The 21,935-nt window shown below is 43.8% G+C and overlaps 1 protein-coding gene across 4 annotated transcripts in view; it reads left to right on the top strand.

Moving 5' to 3' along the window:
- Positions 1-21,529, top strand: part of RAPGEF6 (Rap guanine nucleotide exchange factor 6) — a 139,245-nt gene extending 117,716 nt beyond the window's left edge. For all 4 annotated transcript variants that reach the window (XM_083181897.1, XM_083181895.1, XM_083181896.1 and 1 more), the window contains 5 exons: positions 1,271-1,459; positions 3,097-3,319; positions 13,630-14,114; positions 21,057-21,215; positions 21,374-21,529. In XM_083181897.1, coding sequence (XP_083038023.1) covers positions 1,271-1,459; positions 3,097-3,319; positions 13,630-14,114; positions 21,057-21,215; positions 21,374-21,480 — 1,163 coding nt within the window. In that variant the 3' untranslated portion in view covers positions 21,481-21,529. The remainder of the gene's footprint in view (positions 1-1,270; positions 1,460-3,096; positions 3,320-13,629; positions 14,115-21,056; positions 21,216-21,373) is intronic.
- Positions 21,530-21,935: the final 406 nt, after the last annotated feature.

The raw sequence follows: 21,935 nt of genomic DNA, 5'->3' as shown, positions 1-21,935 counted from the left end.
TTTATTCCTGGATACCAAGTAGCATGCACATGCATTCCTAAAATGGTACACATGCTGGCTTCCTGTCAGGTAGGATGTGAATATAAAGAGATACCATCTGAAGAAGGTAGGGGTAATGTGTGTGTGTGTGTGGGGGGGGGGGTAGGGTTAGCAGCAGGTAGGGAGGGTTAGGGTTATGGGGGCAGGGGTAGAAGGTACGTTTACTCATCAAACCCCTGTTCTGCTGGATGTTGCAGTTGTCAAGATGGTAATTTGGCTGGTTGCACATGCTTGCCATAAAACAGTATCATTACAAATATGCAGAAACTGTAAATGCTTTACTATATGTTGTATATTGGTACAAGCGTCCCATTTCACCAGACCCTAGCGCTTATGGCACTTATCATTTGTTAATATATAGCCCTACTATTATATGTCACTAATACTATTAGGGGAAAAAAAGCATACAGACTCACCAGTCCCCTCCAAACAAAGGGCCAAATATATGGAGACGTAACAAGTGATGAAGTGGAGGGTGATCAAGAGTGATAAAGGACCAGCCAATCAGCTCCTAACTGTCATGGTACAGACTGGGTTTCTTTATCACCCTTAATACATTTGGCCCAGTGTGTTGTACATTACAATAGCGGGCCTGTTTGTGACAGTTTGTAATCTATAGGTGTTTGAGGACTGAAGGTGCCCATACACGGTGCGATTGCGATGCGCGCTATGCAAAGCCATCCTCAAAGCGCTCAACACTCACCACCGGGCCATACACACTGGGCGGCTTTGAGCTGAAAGCCGCTCAAACATGCTGTTTTGAGAGACTTTCAGCTCAAAGTCGCCCAGTGTGTATGAGCCTATAGTCTGAAATCTATTATGGTCCCACAGACTGGGAGATCATTCCATTATTTTTCCTGTAATTTGCAACATGTTAAAAAATGTATTTTTTTTTTTTTTTAAAGAGAACTCAGGTTTCACATCAACAATACATACCTTTACACCCACACTGATGTTCTTTTAAGATTGTGGTTTTTATTAATGTAAAATCATTATAAATCATTATTATCATTAAAGATTTCTTCAGTTATTAGTGCAGCTCTCCCCTCTGGGCAGCTTTTCACTTTCTCTCTGTTTCTTTTTATTGAGTTTTTAGTTATTTCTTGCTTTTCACCTTAAATAAATTCATTTACACGTGGCAGTGCACGGATTCTGGTAGGTTGTGCTATTTGTCCTCTATTTTTTTTTCCACTTGTGCAAATATTTAAAATATTATGTTTTTTTTTCCCAGTGACCAAACATGTAAGTGATAAAAGATGTGCAAAATTTGATGTGTCTCCAGTCCTTGTGAGGTCGGCAAGCCAAGCAACAAAATCTCACACACATCAACACAACAGAATGAGCCAAGTTCTGCAAGTTCCTGCAGTAAACCTATATTCCGGCCGCAAAAAAGGACCTACCAAGGAAAATATGCCATGCAGTAAGGATCACCTGATCACCTTGCACTTGAGGATATATGAAATCTAGTGTGACTAGATTATACAAATATACAGTATCTAGAAAATGATTGTATGTTTGATGTGTATGTAACCAAGTGTCCCATTTTTCTTTTCACTTAACTAGCAAAAAAAGGATCTTTTTTATAGCCGCAGTTAAAATATTTTTCTGTTATAGTTATCAAAAATATATCACCTAGGCAGCTATGTTATGCTTATCGTCTCCTCTTTGGTGACTGGCAGTAGAAAGCACAGGCTTTCTGCATAGCTAGCCTGGTGCAGCAACATATATTTAGTTTGCTTTAAGTGTATGCTTTGTAATATTTCATTTGTAAAAGTTGGAAAGTTGCATATATATATGCTGATATAATAGGATCCCATAATATCTAAATGAACTTTCGGTACTTGTTTCCTAGCACGGCGCCCATGATTTTGATCTTACAGCATCTTATATATCTCAGCGATTTTTAATTGTACAAGAACCCAGATGGGTGCTTACAATGTTAAATGCACCCCCATTGTGAACGCCACCCCCACTATCAACGCCAACCCGAAGCGTGGTGAGCGTAGCAAGCCCGTGAGGGGCGGCGGTTTGCGTCCTCCGACCTTTTCATAATCCCACTATCCACGTCGGCGTGGAGTTGATTTTAGATAGTGTGGCGAGCGCAGCACACCACCGAGCCCGAAGCGTGGCGAGCGCAGCGAGCCCCGCAAGGGGACGCGGATGACTTAACATGTATTCCGCGTCCCCTCACCACGCCTCAGGCTCGGAGGCACGCTGCGCTCGCCACACTATCTAAAAATCAACTCCACGCCGACGTGGATAGTGGGGGTATGAAAAGGTCGGAGGACGCGTACCACCGCCCCTCGCGGGCTCGGCGTTGATAGTGTGGGTTGTGTGGACAATGGGGGTGCATTTAACAATGTAAGCACCCATCAGGGTTGTACAATTAAAAATCGCATCACATGCCATTTGGTGGCATGCGATGCTGTGCGATATTTAATTGTACTATCCGGCTCATTTCCCCGATTATCGCATCGCATACCATCGCATACCTTATGTAATGGTATGCGATGGGCGCCGTGCTAGGAAACAAGTACCGAACTTTCTAATACCCATTTCACACCTCACAAATAATATGGGTCCAGCAACCGGCACAGGGGCAAATGCAGGATTTGTAAAGGGATTCCCAGATGGAATAAATAATGTTTCTGGGTACTCGGAAACCCCCCTGGGTGCGCTACTGCGGCAGTCCAACCTAGGTAAAAAAAGGGTTCTACCCGTGTCAGACCCGGTTCGCTGGGCAGTGTGAATGGGTAACCCTGGATGAGTGACCCAGTTCGAATTCACAGCAGCGTCACCTTAGTGCTGCCTTCGCCCCCATATGACGCACCACCACTCCTTCCCGCCACATTGATGATGTCACTGACCCACCAATAAACCTGGTCGCTGTGAGCTCTAGTTAGCACAAATGCCGGGTCGCTCCCAGGACAGAATCCCGCCAGAGATCCGGCATTTATGATGTGAAAGCAGCATAAGTTTCATGTAATATTATTATTGCTTGAAGAAGTATTTTAATTATATATCTTATGTCTTGTACCATTGTCTTTTTCTTTTTAGCTTATCCCCTTCTATCATCCAATAAAGCTGATAAATTATCGGACTCTAGCCAGAGTGAGATCTCCTCACAGTCAAGTATAGTCAGCAACAACTCAGTGGATTCCATGTCCATGGCTGCGCAGGATGAGAGGTGTTTGCCTCAGTCTAATGAGGATTCCTTGGTTATATTGGAAAAAAGCATTTCACACATACCAGTCACTGAGTATAATCCGCTGTGTAGCAGGTAAATAATTTCAGATGTATTAATAATTGACTAAATTGTTGGAGAAGAAGAATACCACCATCAAAAAGACAGGAATGTAGAAGATATTAAGAATATAGCAAATGTAGAAATGTAGCAAAATATCCAAAAAGAAACCATGTTAGCATGGAAGAAAATGCACTGTAAAATATAGAACATCTAATCCCAAATTACAATAATAGTGGGACATAAATGTGCAAGCGCAGACACAAAACAATCATCGCTTCCCTCTGCGAATGTGCGGGGGAGAAAAGAAACCAGAATAACCCCCATAGTTTCATAACTAAACAATAGGAATAATGTTCATTGCGAGGAATGGTCAAACTGGATCTTTACTAGTGCAATTGATGGGATATATTTGGGTTATCAAAAACAATATACACACAAAAGAAACACTACGTTCTACATATGTTTGGTACATAAAAAGGTATGGTTAGGTTTACAGTAAATGTACAACAACAAAGATTGGGCTACGTATTAGCAAACATCTGAGCATCTCTAATGCTGCCCACATATGGTGAGATGTGTGTGAGGTGCGATTTGAGCCATACAATTTGTGATATACTATTTGGACTGTATACTGGTGATGATTTGAACTACATGCAGGGCTGGCGCCACCACTAGGCAGCTCTAGGCATTTGCCTAGGGCGCCAGCCACTGGAGGGCGGCACTTGGGATGGAGCAGGTGTACCCCCCCCACCCTGGAGCCAGGTGAGGTGAGCGGCAGCAGCAGCGCCCGCACCCCACCCCCACCGTAGAGTGGGTGAGCAGTGGCGCTGATCAGTAATCCCCGGCGGCACTATGCAGGAACTCTTCCGGCCTGTGATTTTCAGCGGGGGATGGTAGGGCTGGCAGCAGCCTTGGGAGTGGTGAGGAGGTGTTCCCTTCATGTGACATGGCTCCAGGGAGCAGATGAGGACCAGGCCGGCCGGAGGCGGTGAGTGAGATGTATGGGAGCCAAGCCTAGCTCACAGGGAGGGAGTGGCCCTGGAGCACCAAGGAGCGGCGGCTGTGCAGGGATCCCCCGTGGAGTGACCCGGCGGCGCATTACCCCTCGAGCGGGTGATAGGGGGGGGGCCTCCCCCCTTCTGCCTGGGGCACTAAAATGACTACCACCAGCCCTGACTACATGAGATGTGATCTACACCCAATTTTTTACTACACTACAATAGATCATACATGGGAACTAGTTTAAAAATACCTGCCTGCACATGCCTTGCGATAAGGACTACAGGGGAGCGAACATCGCAAGGCAAAGTAAACATGTGCCATTTGAAATAGAAGCATTGTGATTGGAACTAAAAAGTTCAAATCGCACCGTGTGTGGGCACCTTAAAGTTTTTCTTTGTTATAAGAAACCAAAAAAACGCCACAATAACTAATATTATATAATAATAAAAATGTTTTATTAAACTTTGAAAAGAGATACATTGGAGAGATAAAGTATGGTACAGGTTGAGTATCCCTGGCTTATCCAAAATGCTCGGGACCAGATGAATTTTGGATAACAGATTATTCCGTATGTCAGAATATTTTTATATTTCAATGATGTATCTTGAGGTATCTTGCATTTATGTTGTACGAGCACATCTAACATGAAATACACACAAATATATTTTATTTGTGTATAAAACAAGATTTCAAAACATAAAACAAAGTTTGTGTACTATCTTTGCCACTGACTTTGAATGCTAAGCAATCATTTTCTTGTACATATTTAGTACCAGTTACATATCATGTCCGCAGTAGTACTGTTACAGATGTCCCCAGTAGTGTTTTTAACTTTCTGCAATGTATGGTTTTCGGAATAGTTGGGATAACGGATATTTGAATAAAGGATACTCATCTTGTACCAACAATTCTACTTCTAAGTGTTTTTTTTACAGGCTGTGCTAGAAAAATCAAAAGCTGATTCCACTTCTCCACTTTATCGCTCTCCAAAGGTTGATAAATCTTCCCCTTAATGGCTATGGTTTTTTTTTTTTTTTCAAATTCAATTTTTATTGAGAAACACAATTGTCCCCAGAGGGACCATCTCCATTATTTTTATGAGAACGGAGGGGAGGGAGGGGGGAACATAAAAGAAAGAAGGGAGGGAGATTGGGGGCGGGGAGGATGTCGCTTACATTTGCCATATGATTACAGTTGACAATCACTGTTGTTTACAATGCTGATATCATAAGGAAAGAAGACAAAAATCTATACATCAGTAACATGCCCAAAACAACACATAAGTAAGAGCATCAGCCTAAATCTGTAACATCTAGTAGCTCCGATGTTAAATTAGATCTGCCATAATCGTCACAGAAGAGGGACCAGTTAAACCATTTAATATGAATAGAGTTAGGGGAGCTCGAGTATTTGGCCCCCGTGGTCTCGAATGTAAAGTGCTTGTGGACCTTTTTAAGGATAGCGTCCATGGTGGGGGTCTTGTCGGATTTCCAAAGTTTCGCTATCGCTGCCTTTGTGGCCACGAAGATCTGACCCGCTACGTATCTATCGGCTGCCGTCAAAGTGCATGGGAATACGTGTAGAAGAGCCACGGCGGCGTCAGGTACTATGTTGTGTTTAACAATGATACTCAGGGTCTGAAATACCTTCACCCAGAGTGGCTGGATAGCGGGGCAGCTCCAAAACACATGGTATATATTGCCCACCTGTCCGCAATTCCTCCAGCAAAGGTTCGAGACTGAGGGCCAAATCTTATGGAGCCTCTCCGGGGTGAAGTAGGCTCTATGTATGAGCTTAAAGAACATCTCCGCGTGATGTAGACACCTGGAGAGCTTAAAGCAAGTTTTAAAGATACTGTCCCAGTCCTCCTCACCGAGGGGCCTGGCCAGGTCAGTTTCCCAGTTGGTTTGGAAAGGTGCTTTATGTCTAATTTGGGTAGAAAGGAGGTAGGAGTACCACTTGGAGATTCCTCCTTTGTGGGAGGGGGATTTAATTATTAATTCAATGTCAGGGGGGAGCTTTGTTGCTAATCTGGGGGACTGGGAATGAGTCTGGAGCCAACTTCTCAGCTGCAGATAGATGAAGAAATCCTGTCTCGGAATGTTGAAGCTGTCCTGTAGATCCCTAAAGCTTCTTAAGAGCCCGTCTTTAAACAGTCCCTCTAGAGTTGTTAACCCCCTATCTATCCATCTATTAAGGTAAGGGACCGGAATCATTGCACCGAGGGATTTAAGGGAGAGGAACGGGGCCGGGAGTGGCAGATTGTCTAGCCTGCTTAAATGTCTGTGCCATACCTCCAGAGACACTTGGATAGATTTGCAATTAGTCCCGTGTGTACGTGCGATCCCCTTGGGGAGCCAGAGCATATCCGACAGCTGGGCCGGAGTTGTATAGAAGCTTTCTATTTGTACCCAGGGTTTTTGATTTGAAACAGAGAGCCAGTCTCTCAGTTGATTCAGGACACACGCCTCTGCATAGAGGTCCAGGTCTGGGTAAGCCACTCCACCGCTCCCCTTGGGCAAAATCAACCATTTTTTAGCTATTTTGGGTTTGGACCCTCTCCAAATATATTTAGATAGGATTTGATTGAACTTTTGTAAGGTGGCCCTGGGGGGGAGTCTAGGAATCGCTCGGAAGAGGTACATTAATTTTGGCAGGAGGACCATCTTAGCGGCCGCTGTCCTGCCCAGCCAGGAGACATCTTGTAACATCCACTCATTGGTTAGGTCTGAGAAGGCTTTAAGTAATGGTTTATAATTAGCGTCAACTAGGTGGGTCCCTGACGCAAGCTGTATGCCAAGATATTTTATAGATGAAGTCTGCCAAGCGTACTTGTAGGTTTCCTTCAATTTGGTGACCGTTTCTGGGGCAATATTTATGGGCAGGGCTTCCGTTTTACCGGTATTAAGCTTATAGTAGGAGACTTTTGAGTATTCAGAGAGGGCTTTGTGTAGGGCCGGAAGGGAATTGATTGGGTCTAGAATGCACAGAAGAACATCATCAGCAAATAGATTAATTTTATGAGATATATTACCTATTGTTGGGCCTATAATGAGATTGTCCCTTCTGATGCGCTCTGCTAGGGGTTCTATAGCCAGGGCATAAATCAGGGGGGAGAGGGGGCACCCCTGGCGTGTGCCATTAGATATCTTAAAACTGGAAGAGGTGCACCCGTTCGTGAAGACTCTAGCGGAGGGGTGAGAGTACAGGGCCAGAATGGAGTCGAGGATCCAACCATTAAATCCAAATTTCTCTAGTGTCATTCGCATGAAGCCCCAGTGGAGCCTATCAAAGGCCTTCTCCGCATCTAAGGAGAGGACTAAGAGGGGGGCCTTTTCTGCAGCACAAAATTCGATAATATCAATAACTCTTCTGGTATTATCAGGGGCCTGTCTATTTAGGACGAAGCCTACCTGGTCGTTCTTTATCAAAGAGGGGAGCAAGGGGCCTATCCGATTAGCTACCAGTTTGGCGTATAGCTTCAAGTCGGTATTAAGTAAAGCTATGGGCCTGTAGTTTTGTGTTGAAGAAGGCGATTTGCCAGGCTTGGCTATCGTCACAATGCGGGACTCCAGCATTTCGGGGGGGAATTGTTTAGCTTTCGAGGCTTCGTCAAAAACACTAACCAGTACAGGGGCTAATTGGTCCCTAAACGTCTTGTAGAAGTTTGAGGGGAATCCATCGGGGCCTGGGGCCTTATCGGCTGGGAGAGCGTCAATTGCCCTCTGGACTTCCGTCAAGGTCCAGGGGGCGTTTAGGGACATGCAAACCTCGGGGGTCAAGGAAGGCAAGAGGATGTCATCTAGGAACCTCCTTATACCTTCAAGGGTCGGCTGGGGGGTCTCGGAGTCGTCACCTAGGTTGTACAGTTTAGAATAGTATGATGAAAAGACATCCGCTATTTCTTTCGGGTCGAACACCTTTGCACCTTTATCAGTGTGAATCATGCGGATCTTTTCCTTCGCCCGTCTACCCCTCAGCCTCCTCGCTAGCATTTTCCCAGCCCTGTTGCCTAAGAGGTAATATTTCTGGTTGAGCCTAGCGATATTGCGGTGGACTATATCAAGGTATGGGCTATTAACTCTATCTCTTGCCTCCTTTAGGGATTTCAAGGTAGCGCTATCAGAAGGGTCTGCTTTATGGGCTGCCTCTAATGCCGCTAGGTTCGCCTCTGCGCTTGCTTGCGTCTGTCTGCTCTCCCTTTTGATTTTGGAGGCAATTTTAATTGCCGACCCCCGCACCACTGCTTTTAGGGCGCACCAATGAGTGAATGTAGATGTGTCCTTCGGGGAGTTGAGAGACAAATACTGGGAAAGGGACTCATGTATCTCCTGCCGGGACTCCAGTATAGTTAAGCTATGGGTCCCCAATCTCCAGGGGCCTGGGCAGGTGACTCTCTCGTTAATGGCCCACCTCAAAAAAAGTGGGGAGTGATCTGACCAAGACCTGGGGAGAATCTTTACCTCACTGAAGGTGCCAATGGACCATTTGTCTGAGAGTGCTAGGTCAATTCTGGAGTACGATCTGTGCGGGTTGGAATAGAACGTGTAGTCCCTAGTCGTCGGGTTTTTAATCCTCCATAGATCGTACACATCGTATTCCGCCAATACGGCCTGTAGACCTTTAGATGGGGAGGGGGGGCGAGACCTGACAGAGGAATGCGGGTTTGAGTTATCTGAGGAGGGATCTGGCGTGAGGTTGAAATCCCCCAAGATTATTAAGGCCCCCTTTGCTAGCTGATGGACTTTGTCTAGCAGTTTCCTACAGAAAGAGATCTGCTTGCTATTTGGAGCGTAGGACGAAACTATTGTAACTTCCCTGTTGTCTAGTAATCCGGTCAGGATAAGAAACCTGCCCTCTGGGTCTGCATATTGAGAGGTGAGAGAGAAGTCACAATTCTGGGAGAAAAGAATCGCCACCCCCGCTTTCTTGGTGGGGCCGTTGGCCGTATAGCAGGCCGGGAAGAATCTATCATGAAAGAGAGGCGGGGCTGAGGATATGAAATGCGTTTCCTGAACTGCAACTATATGGGCCTTGTGTTTTCGGAAAAAGTTCAGGGCTATTTTCCTTTTGTTGTGGGAGTTGAGGCCATTGGCGTTTATAGATAAAAAGTTAACCATATTTGTCTAAAGGGGGATACGCTTGGCGTGATAGTTGATGTAGAGTATGTGGGTTGAAAGGGCAAACAGTATTGCGACAAGGTGGTGGGTTAAAAAGGGGGGCGGAAAAAAACAAAAAAAGGGAAGGGGAGTACGAACCCCCTGCCAGGGGGGGAATAGGGTGCCAAACCATGGCACACCTTGGTTACGCAAGGGGGGTAGTGGTCTATTGGGCGGAGAGACCACAGAAACAGATATACAACTATTGTGAACCAAACTACTATTAAAGCTAGCCTGACTGAACCTGGAGCAATCAAACAAACAAGCCCCTGACCTAAAAACTGTTAGGCTAAAGAACAATTAAATTTGACAATATACAGCGTATAGATAAACTCACCCGTGGCGCAAGGTCCCAGACCAGCACCCAAGGGGAGCACTCCCTGGGAGATGCGCAAGGAGGCCGGGCATCCTGTAGGGGTCGGGCCCAAGGAGACCCAACTTGCTGCATAGATATAGCCCCAAGGGACACCCGGTCACCAAAAAGAAACAAAAAGAAACAGAGAGAAGAGAAAACTAGAATTAGAGTCCAACAAGGAACCGTGAGTACGTCAGTCCATTAGGGCTCTCTGCAGAGGTATGTCCGAGGGAGCACTCGTCCACCAATGGGAAAGAGTCCAGTTTTAGCAGTAGTCACTTTAGGCATCTACTACCCATAATTTAGAGTACCTTGTAGCGCTTCCAGAGGGCGCTGAGACGTAGGGCCCGCGCGCCTGTAGAGGGAGGGTAGATCATTGGTCCCCGTCCGGGGCAGACCAGACCCGCTGGAGCCCACCCTCGGAACGGGGAGATGAAGTGGTGTTGCTATGCTGAATGTTGGAGAGGAATCGCATCCCTTCTTCCACTGTGGAGAGGACCACCGTTGAGCCGCCTCTGTTGAGTAGAAGCTTTGTAGGGAAGCCCCATCTATAGGGAATGCCTTCCTTGCGAAGAGCCGTTGTCACGGGGTAGAAGGAGCGTCTTTTGGCTAGTGTAGCTTGGGAGAGATCTCCGAATAACTGTAGAGACCCCAGCGTGTTAGCTGAATCCTCGGAGGGTCTTGCGGCTTTTAATATTGCCTCTTTTATATGATAAAAGTGGACTCTCATAAGCACGTCGCGGGAGGCCTCAGCTGGGGCTCCTTTACCTTTAGGGAGCCTGTGGATCCGATCTAGTAGTAAGTCCGCTCTAGAGCAGTTTGGGAGGAGCTTTTGGAAGACCTCGGTGATATAATCGTTCAGGCTACTGTTTGACACTGAATCTGGAATACCACGGACTCTGATATTATTACGGCGGGATCTGTCCTCCATGTCGGCGATCTTATCGCGAAGGGCGGAGACTTCTGCCTGGAGAGCTTCATGAGAAGAGATCAGTTCATTATGGGAAGTGGCAAATTCCCCCATTTTGGTTTCGACGTGGTCAGTACGGCCGCCTAGGTCGTCTATAGATCTCTGGCATGCCTGTAGGGTGGATTTGAAATCTTCAGAGACCTCTTTTTTAAATTGAGTGAGGAGGAGTTTCATAGACCCAACCGTAAGGGCTTGACCGTTATCCAGAGCCGCTACATCTGATGAGTGGTGCTCATGTGGCGGGGGTGCCTGGGGGGGATGGGGCGAGACTGCAGGGGATAAAGTGTGGGGGGGGGTCCCCGGCATCCTTATGCTTCTTAGCACTCACGGGGGGAAGTTTGAAGAAGTCCACTTGTGATAGTGACCTAGGCGCCTTATTCTTTTTGTTAGGCATATTAGGGGTAGAGCGGGGACTCTTGGCGACAAATTTACAAGATCGGGCTCCAACAAGCTTTGTGACGTAGAAGGCAGGTAAATAGGTGATAGTTCACATATCTCGTACGGTTAACTCTGAGTCAGGGCCTCTCCGCCAGTGTAAAGGCCTTTAGACCAGCATGTTGTGACAGGGTACCGCAGTACACTCACTAGGACCAGAGGTAACGCTTCCTGGGGATCGCCCAGAGGAGAGTGGGGCAGAGTCTACGGGCCAAACGGCCCAGGTCCAGGGCTTCACGAGGGGCGTTAGATGCAGGATAATGGTGGTGGTGGCGGGGAGGGGGATCCCAGAAGTGGCCGGAGAATTGTGGTATGGGGCAATAGGAGAGTAGCCCGGTCTTATTATGTAGTAGATCCACTGAAGGGAGGCTACCCAGAAGGGACTTGCACACTGGGTTATGCCTGGCAGACAGTTTAACACAGCTGTGCTGTGTCACAGACTGATGTACTGCCTGCTTATCTGTAGCTTCGAGAGAGGGGGGGTATAGTGTGCGTGGGCAGTGGGGCACACTTTTATCTGGGGTGGGCAGGGGTGTAGGGGTTGGTCTCCCCGCCAGCCGTTTTACTCACTGTGGCGGCAGCAGGAGCAGCAGCGTCCCGGGGCAGCCTGATCCAAGATGGCCGCCGTCACATCCAGAGCTGGGGGGCGCTCGCTGTTCCCGGCTCCCCTCCCGTCCACCGGGTCCCTCTGGTAGGTCAGCTGAGGTGGGGGAGGTAGGGGCACTCCACCGCCGTCTCCCCCGCACGCATCCGCCCCTCCTTCAGCCTCCGGTTGTCGTTTTCGTCCGCGACGAGGTCCTGGAGCTCCGTCGCGGGCGCGGGGATGTACTCGGGGCCGCGGCTTCAGGGCAGGCGAGGGCCGCAATCCGCAGGATGGGATTTCTCCCCTCCCCGACTCCGCGGCGCCCACGCCTCCACGCCGGGCAGTAGCCGAGGGTCTGCTGGGCTCTGTCAGCCGGGCTGGTGCCGGTAATTCTCGGTGAAACAGGGTTTTTTAGGGCCAACTGCGGGAGCGCTCACAGAAACGCGTCTCACTCCCTGTAACGCCAGACCACCAATGGCTATGGTTTTAATGTTTGATATGAACCACTTTAAAATAGTCTATTTTGGTAAGTCCCTACCATTTGCACAACTGGACACTAAAATGTTCTCCACTCGGTATGAAAGGATACATGCATTTCTATTCTGCAAATGGATTTTCATTTTCCAGCAGCTTAAAGCTCACCATATTTCCAGTTGCGTTTGGTGGAAAAGTGCATATCACTTGTGATTGAAGTCAAAACTGGCAAAACCGGGGAGTATTTTAGAAGCTTAAAAAGTAAAAGTGGAGCTTAATCAGAAAGGTGGTTTAAAATGGAGGGAGTTCAACTTTATATATTTAGAATGAAAATGAATTTTAGCTAATTGATCCCTGGGGGCAAAATTCTATTTCCCTAACAGTCAGCATTTTGGGGGATTTTGTTTCACCTGCCTTCACGCAGGTGAAATAAAATCCCCAATAAACCATTTATCCACTGTTTTGATTGCAAACATGCATTGGGCTGGGAACTTTCACACAAAATTTTTTTATTATTTTGCACTGTTAAAATTGATTTACCGCCAAAAATGTTGTGGTAAACTCACATTTTAAGTACATGAAAATTAATGTTTAAAATGTAATTCCCCCTATCTCTGTTGTACTGTGTGTGATTTTTGGAGCATAAAGTGTTCTAGATGGGACTACTTTATGTGCAAATCTACAAATCTAATACTGCTTTCACATTGCCTAAACTTTTAAGACCTGGTATTTTGAAACTGTATTTAAAATGGGTCTGAGCCACTAAACCCCTTTCACATTGCAGGTGAAAGCTGGTATATTACCGTTTTAAACCCCTTTCACACCGCACATAAATACCGGGTCTCAAGCAGGTTTGCAGTGTGAAAGCAAGGAGGAGAACAGGACAGACAGTAGCTATAAGACAGCGCAGTGCATATTTAATGAGTGGGACCCGCTCATTACATATGCACATATTTAAAAGAGTGGGACCCGCACATGTAATGACGGGTCCCACTCATTACATATGCACATATGTATTGAGCGGGTTCCGCCCATTAAATATTCACTGCGCTGATAACCAGCTCAATGCTCACTGCTGCCTGAGTCTTATATACTGGTTCAGAGCCATTCACACTGCATAAAAAACGTCTCTGAACCGTGTAGGACTCTACTTTTACCCATTTGCAAGTACCGGTAAATGCAAACTGGCGCTTTCACACTGCAGCTCTAACCGTTTTAAAAGGCTAAAAAAAACGGCAATATACCGGTTAAGAGCTGCAGTGTGAAAGGGGTATACAGTAAGTGTAAGGGTAAAGTGCAGGTTAATTTTTTACATTGTATTGTAACATCTAGTTATAATAAAATATCTTTGTATCTGTCTTATAGTTGCCTGCACACCAGATATCCTACAAACACAAATGTTGCCACTTGTGCTAGCAGTGAAGCAGTATCTCATGACCACACTATTGTAGATTATATGGACAGCGGCTGCGGCAGTTGGACTTCATGTTCCAGCAGTTCCCATGATAATTTCCAAGCTTTCCAAAGCCAAAAGGGATTGGACATTTTAAGCACTTATCGCCATATGCAAATGGATTGCCTAATTGATGAAGCTGAATCGAGTGACTGTTGTACAGAAGAGATGTATGGTGTAGATTGTAAAAGGAATTCTAAAGACAGCTTGGCACTTAACCAATCACATAATAACTGGACATCATTAAGTTCTGTGTCAGATTCCGATGAGGCAAACTATGGAACAATTAAGCGTAGAATAATGGATTTTACAGCGGAGAAAATAGATCTTTCGGACAAAGAATTATCTGAAGTGCTCTACAAAACCATCACATCTACTTCTATTAAAGGTTTAAAAGGTAAGAAAGACTGGTAACTGTTCATTTTAATATGCATCTGTTATGAAAACAGTTATAATAGTTTGTGATGGTTCCTGCACATCCGTGAAAGAAAGGTTCTAAGACACATTTTAATCAAATAAGAATTACTTTATTAAAATCTCTATATAGTATAAAGCAACTGACTTTAAAGGTGATAGTAGCAGGATAGCAAATTAAAAGGACATAACGTTTGACATAGACATCATGTAGCATATAAAAATGAGGAGTCTAGATCCTCCGATGATGATTAGTGCCATAAAAAAGTCCTTAAATTAACTCAGTAATTTGGAGAGGTAGTACACTCTTATGCTCACCCAAGGAATTTAGTTCATATCAGGGGAGAACCCCTCTGGTGCTATATTCACTCTTTTTATTTTAAAGTTCTGTTTTTCCACATGATGCCTTTAGAAGTTAGGCTTGCTTACTTCTTGTGGCTGGTGACTTTTTTTTTATTTTTTTAGGGTGGGTGACAAGGTGGATGGAGCACAGTTTTTGTTTTACACTTCAGATTTTAGCTATCATTTTGTACCTCAAAGCGGATGGGTTTCTATGGGAAAACTGGTTGCAGCTTGTCCAGTGCTACACTCTTTTCACTGCATGATACATCTGTCCCCATTTTCTGTCAAACCAGTTGCATTGAAACTTACAAAGAGAAAGTGTAGGGACAAAAACTTGAGGGTAAGGAGCACATATTTATCCAACAGAAAAGGAAAGTGCATCAGAAATGGAAAGTTCCCATCAATTCTTACAAGAATGTACCATACCTGGCTTGTTTGACCATAGTATCCACATCATCCCCTCTGCAGGTTTGAACTCACTTTCATTGTTTTCTCCTGAATTCTCAAAATTTTTTGATGACCCTCTCCAGGCAACCGCTGGAGAAACTAAACTTGCCAATTGATGCCAGGGGCCTTGAATATACCATGTAATTTAGAGAGATCATGGGAGATACAGAATGAAGCATGGCTGTACAGAAACCCCTTTCTAAAGGTGTTAAGTGAAGATAAAATAGATTTATTACCCTAAATCAGGCATTCCCAACCATGGTCCTCAAGGCACACCAACAGTGCAGGTTTTGTAGATATCCAGGCTTGAGCACAGGTGACTTAATTAGTATCTGAGGGATTCTGATTAAACCATCTGTGCTGAAGCCTGGATGTCACTAAAACCTGCACTGTTGGTGTGCCTTGAGGACCGTGGTTGGGAATGCCTGCCCTAAATGTGCACTCCAATTGGATTGAAGGAGTTCATGGATAGATATATTTCTATTGATTATTGTCAAACAGGACATTGAAGGAGAGACAAAAGCCACAATGGCCAATTTCCTCTTCAGTTTCTCATGCTATAGGACCAATTCAGGTGGGAGGTGTTCAAGCTACTTTAATGCCTCTAGAACAGAGTCCTCGAGATCTACCAACAGTCCACATTTTCCAAATCCCCTAGCTGGTGCACAGCTGTAGCCATTACTGTCAAATTCCAACTATAGATCCTGAAAAACAAGAACTGTTGGTAAATCTTGAAGACAGGTTTGGCCACCCCTGCTCTTGAATGTCAATGAACTTAAGAAATGTAACTATGTCTATTGTGCTAGTCAAAATAATTTCTTGACATAATTTCCACTTAGAAAACAAAATCACTTTGCTGGAAACACCGCAGCTTCATTAAGTGAAGTCAGTCTGGGAATTGGCTTCTTCATATTACACTAATAAAACATTACGAGTTTAGCTAAGTGTTTTATTTTCTTTGTAAATTTCAAATAATCTGTAAATTAGAAAATTGTTAACTGTTGCATCAAATTTATTCATGTTCCATGTGTGATTACACAGACCACTGACTGGTCAAGGAGCATCAAGTTCCCATTGTTAGAATACACTTGGAAACCAGTGTTGGTTCACCCATCATTTCAGGCCAGTGCATCAGGAAACAACCAATGTTCAATTAAATAAACATTGTTAAAATGTTTATGTAGATATAGCACAAGCTCCAAGGTTTGGTTTCCTACTGTGTTGGACATGCAGTAGTTAAGTAAAAAACAAGTCCTTCCATTAACTGGGAGACTTGAGAACTTTCTGATCCTGGCTTAACTAAGTATAAGCCATGTGTGGGAAACACCAGAAGTCCTTTCATTATGGGGGAAATTTACTAAAGGAAATTTGTAAAATTTATTTGTATCCAGAAATACACTTATTTTTGACATTTACTATCCCGAAAATACAGCAATTCGTATTGATAGCACATCAATACGAATTGCCGCATTTTTGGGATAGTAAATGTCAAAAATAAGTGTATTTCTGGATACAAATACACTTATTTTTTTACAAATTTCCTTTAGTAAATTTCCCCCTATGTGTCTATATCTTAGTGCTGTTCGAAGAATACAGAGAGGTCGCCTAGAATTTTTTCCCGATGCACAAATCCATTTTGTGGGTTTATATCCCCTAGCAGAACATACGAATAGTACACTAGGTAGTAGTATAACTTAACACCTAATGGGCTGTGGTTTAATACTACAGTTCCAATATACTAGGTTTTTGAACTACATTTTACCTGACTTTTCAACACATTTGTTTGTCGAGTTCTTTGTCTGCAAGGCATTCTCGATCCCCAGATGACAAGACCCTGCTCTGCTTTGACTTATCATGGGGCTTACCGCTGTTTCAGGCCCATTCATCTGTCTCTCCCCTGAATAGACATGGTCTTCTTGGTGCATGGCTTCTGGCTGTTAATTTCTTTATATGATCACAGGCCTCCAGGGTCACAGTGAAGGAAGGATTCCTTTACTCCATCATAAACAATCTTTAACTGTTATAAGGAATATGTGCAAATTTGCTGTTCCCTGGTGGTCAAGTAATTGAACAACAGGTGATGCCTTCCTGAAGCTTTCCCCACCAACATTAGTGTCTGCTACTACTTTCTGATCTCTGCTTCAGGGTCTGTAGACAAGTCTTTTGTATAACAGCACACACCTTTCACTAATCCATCTGCTGCATTGTATTGCTGCTGTGATCTGGTATGATATGTAGCTACCTAGGGGTTTGCTGGATCTTCTATATCACAATGGATCATGTCCTGTTCTGAGTGCTATAGCATTGATTGGAGCTATTCCCTTGGTATTAACAGTACTGTATTGTTCACTCTGCCTCCTTGTTTGCTACTGTGCCTGAGAGTAACAAACTTGGATCCCACAACCTTGTTGGATGCTCTAAGACCCACCAATCCTTGTCTTCTGAAAAGCTCCCATTTACCCTATCTTCACTTGTTGTTTCTGATGGAGATTTGGAAGATGGGGACTTATTATACCAATTTACTAAAGCAGATATTGCTACATTACTCTGTACTAGATTCCTGGTCACAAGATTCCAGCAATCCTAGAGATGCTATATATAATATTAGAGAGCCTTATATTCAGGGAAGGTAAGGAACCAATTGTTGCAGATGGCCAATCCTTTATTATCTACATGTTGTAAAAGCTGAACTAGATTACAATCTTAAAATGTAATCATAATACATGCAGGGGTTGGCTGTAAGCACAGCCCAATGATTAAACAGCTCATATACAAATGCAATATACGGTAGCAATTACCAGGACACATTGTCAGAGTATAGCTTCAACCTTAAAGACAGTGTGGGCCACATTAAATAATTCAACAAAGCCCGAGAACCACTAAGCTACAGATGGGGCCACGCTCATTCATTCAGCTCTCGCAGCCAATGGTAAACCGCAGCAAGAATGAGGCACACGTGCATGTGACAATCACATGCCCCCTTCACAGCAATAGACACGTGAGTGTGTGAGACGCTCACGTGTCCCTGTCTCGGCGTGCTGGTGGTACAGATGAGCGTGGCTCCATGTGTATACTGAGGTATTTAGCACAGCCCCCATAAACATCACAGCTCCCCCATAATGACAGCAAAGCCCTTCATCGTTTGACACAGGGGCATAACTAGAACTTTGTGAGCCCCATAGCAAACAGGGAGAGAGAGGGTGTCCGTGAAAGAGAGAGAATGAGAGTGAGTGTCAGAGAGAAATGGGTTGGTGTGAGAGAGAGACATGGTCAGGGAGGGAGGGAGGGAGAGAGAGACTGTCAGAGAGGGAGGAAGAAAGAGAAGAAGCATGAAGAAGAGGTGGGGAGTAGAGCGATAGAGGAGAAAGAGAGACTAGGGGCATAGAAATAAAGAGAGTGGTGAGACAAAATGGGAGTTAGAGAGGGTTGATAGAAATAGTGCACAGGGGGAAGAGAGAGCAGGGGAAAGAGAGGAGAGAGATAGAGCAGAGAAAGAAAAAAAATTGGAAAGATAGCAGGGAAGACAGAGGGTGACAAAGTAAAAAAACAAACTGGTAACTACACTGCTGATGAAATTTCCCATGTGGTCACTAGATCTACAACCTTAAAGTCGACATACGCATCCATCCTAGTTGGCATAGAGTGAGAATCTAATAGTGTGCCGAGCACAGCGACGCACCGTGCCTAAAACATGGATACGGTGTCCATGTCGACCTAAGTCGACAGATAAAAAAAAACGTATGGCAACCCTTTTCGTGTCGACCTTATGACCATGTCGACCTATTTCCTGTGTCGACCTAAGTTCTGTCGACCTTATGACCTATACCCGACATTTCAATGCCTGTATAACAATCTTAAAATCACGTCTCTGCTGTATTCTGCTCCATGAGGGTAGTAGTCCACCTTAATTCATCACCAGTATATATATTATCATGTGAACATTTAAGATTCGCAGTAGATTTTTTTAGTAGATATTGTGGGTTTAAAAATCTTAGCAGGTTTTGCAGCATTTCAATAAACTCCAAACCACAATCTACACATATTATTTTTGCCCCCATTAAAAGAATAAAAGTAACAGATTTAAGCCGGGCACATATACTGGAGTGATGTCGGGCTGATTTGCTATTTCGTAATGAAAAATTGCCTACATTGCTCAGTGAGTATGCTCAATATGATGCATGCTCCAGCGGTCACATGACCATGTCAGAATTGATGTGTTGCACATCAAACCTAGTAATATCACTATCAATTTGGTGGGTTTCATGCAGTGTGTACAGCAAATCAGACAACAACAACATGCTGGACCAATTTGAAACCACCTTCATGCCACTTCCTGGAATGGAGTGGAATGAGGATTGTTCTAGTGCAGGGCTGGGCAACACCGGTCCTCCAGATATTAATGAACTACACATCCCAGGATGCTTTGCATTCGTTTTGCTATGTGGCCATGCTGAGGGCCGGTGTTGCCCAGCCCTGTTCTAGTGAGTAAAGGAGCAACAATAAACAGCATGCAATAATAAAATGACACTCATTTCTCATTCCCCAAGAAATGTAACAAACTACAGTCTACTCTTTACTCTGATTTAGCATCTCGCATTATTTCTATGGTTTATTTTCGGAACCCTTCTCTATATAAACGAGGTACAAGACAGGGTTGTCCCTTATTTTCCATTTTGTTCCCCTTTGGCATTGGAGCCCCTAGCTAGAAGGCTTAGAATGTCTCACCTTTACAAAGGGATATTAATTAAACAGTTTGACATGCGCATCTCGCTATTTGCAGATGACATGCTTTTATTTCTGTACAATCCCCAGTATTCTATACCAATAGTGATACATATAATACAGAATTTTAGTAGCTTTTGGGCTACAAGGTCAACATCACTGGTGACCCTCCTATGTTACCAGACGAGCATCATCTCAACAATATTAAAATGAAACGCATTCAGATTACATGCCTAGGGATTTGGATTCCAATTCACCCAGATAATTTATTTTAAACAAATTTTAAACCGGCCAGACGTGTCGAGTCTCTAGAGAACTGGTGTGCTCTCCCTTTGTCCCTACTAGGAAGGGCAGAAGCAGTTAACAGTAATATTTCACAAATTGACTTACATCTTACAAATATTGGCTATTAAAATAACATTGAAAGATATTACCGCAATCTTGAAAGCGCGCACCGAATTCATTTGGTGACCAAAAAAGCCAAATTGAAATTTGCCAAATTGAAATTGCCTAAAATCAAGGAAGGAATTGGATTCCCTAATTTGCTCTACTACTTTATATACCCGAATCTCAAAACGCAATTTTATTGGCTATCCAGCAGTCACAGGTTTTGGAGCCAAAGCATGTGATAGCGGATAGCCAATAAGATATCGTTTTGAGATCCGGGAAATCCAGATCCGCACATCACTACTTATAATTCCTTGTGGTTTATTAACAAAAAAATTGAATATTGACCCCCGTAAATCGGAATGGACTCCAATCTGTGGCAACCCCTGTTCAAACTTGGAATAGCGAACCTGATATTCAACTGCATGAAAACAAAAGGGTTAAGATTAGCAACACAGGTTTTTGATCCAGGTGGCTGTATGTTAGCTTTCCAGGTTCTCTATGGGAAATTTGGATTGCCCACTAACCACTACCTTTTGACATTTGCACTGTTTCTTATATGTGTAGAAATTGTTATTCCCAAAAATACCAATATATATATTTTTTGAAAAATGCCGCCATATAACGTTTGGTCAGACAGTCTGCAATTAGCTGAATTGTTCTGCTGTAATTAAGACAGTTGGAATGTATGCATTTGTAAAAACAAACAAAAGGCCTAAACAGCATTAGGCCTTTAAGCCTAGGTTGGTAGTTGGAAAATGGTTAAAGTATAGCATTTATAAGGGACCACTAACTGTTTATATTTGAAGATTTACTTTTCAAATATGTGCAAAACCAAATATTGTGCAAGTGAGCAACAGGTGTAATGTAACTATTTACAACTCCTTTACAATTACATCCATCAAGTGAGGAGTGTATGTATTTATTCCTTCATTGCTTAAGGTCCTGTAATTTCCAAATATCTGAATTTGAATCCATGTTTGACAGTGTAGTAAGCTATAATTACTCTTGCTTATGTGTATCACAGAAACTGTACATGCACCGGCCCAAGGGGAGCAAGAAGTGCCAGAGGAGGGGAAGGAGACAGGCCCATCACAACATGGTCCTGTGCAGTCAGAGAATGCAGACTCATCAGGGATGGAAAGGCCACTGAAAAAGACCCAGAAGACTGCTGATGTTGCTGAAGGTAAATATATGTGCACTTTATTATTCTCTTAATTCCTTTTAAAAGTTTGCAACAAATCCTAGCCACCAACGATCCCCCATTCAGCCAAGAGCACCTGTGATATTATATTGCTAAATAACTACTACTATGTTTATAAGTATTTTCTTTTTCGCCTACAGTTTTGGAGGTCGACATACCACCCCCATCTCTTCAGCATTCATCAGTAAGCCACCCTCCAGGTGCACCACTGAGTGGAGCCCAATATCCTGAGAAGGACAGCATTTAAATATTTGTTATAATTGAAAAAAATGTAAATAAATATTTATTTGTTCACATGTGGCTGCTTTGTTATAATTATTAAATCTGAAGGAAATGTTTGTTATGCAGGGTCAGTACAGTATACATATACCAATGAGGCTGATAGAGGGAACATAATGCAATAGCACATAGTGTATATTTCCCTTTTTATTTTATATACTATAAAGCCAATAATTCTAGTCATATTAATGTCACAAAGCCACAACTAGGGTGAGATTTAATAGGATGAGATATTCAGAAAGTGAGAGATTTGGGAAGAAATCTCCCGTTTTTTTAAAGCGGCAATCATTTACACTGATTTTGCAGTGTAAATGATTGTCACTTTAAAAAAACTGGAGATTTCTTCCCAAATCTCTCACTTTCTGAATATCTCATCCTATTAAATCTCACCCCTAGTGTTTTATATATTAATACATTCATATT

Source organism: Crinia signifera, chromosome 4, assembly GCF_055691185.1.
Source record: "Crinia signifera chromosome 4, ASM5569118v1, whole genome shotgun sequence".
Lineage (NCBI taxonomy): Eukaryota > Metazoa > Chordata > Amphibia > Anura > Myobatrachidae > Crinia > Crinia signifera.
The sequence above is the reverse complement of the archived record's forward strand: the minus strand, read 5'-3'. Positions and strand labels throughout refer to the sequence as shown.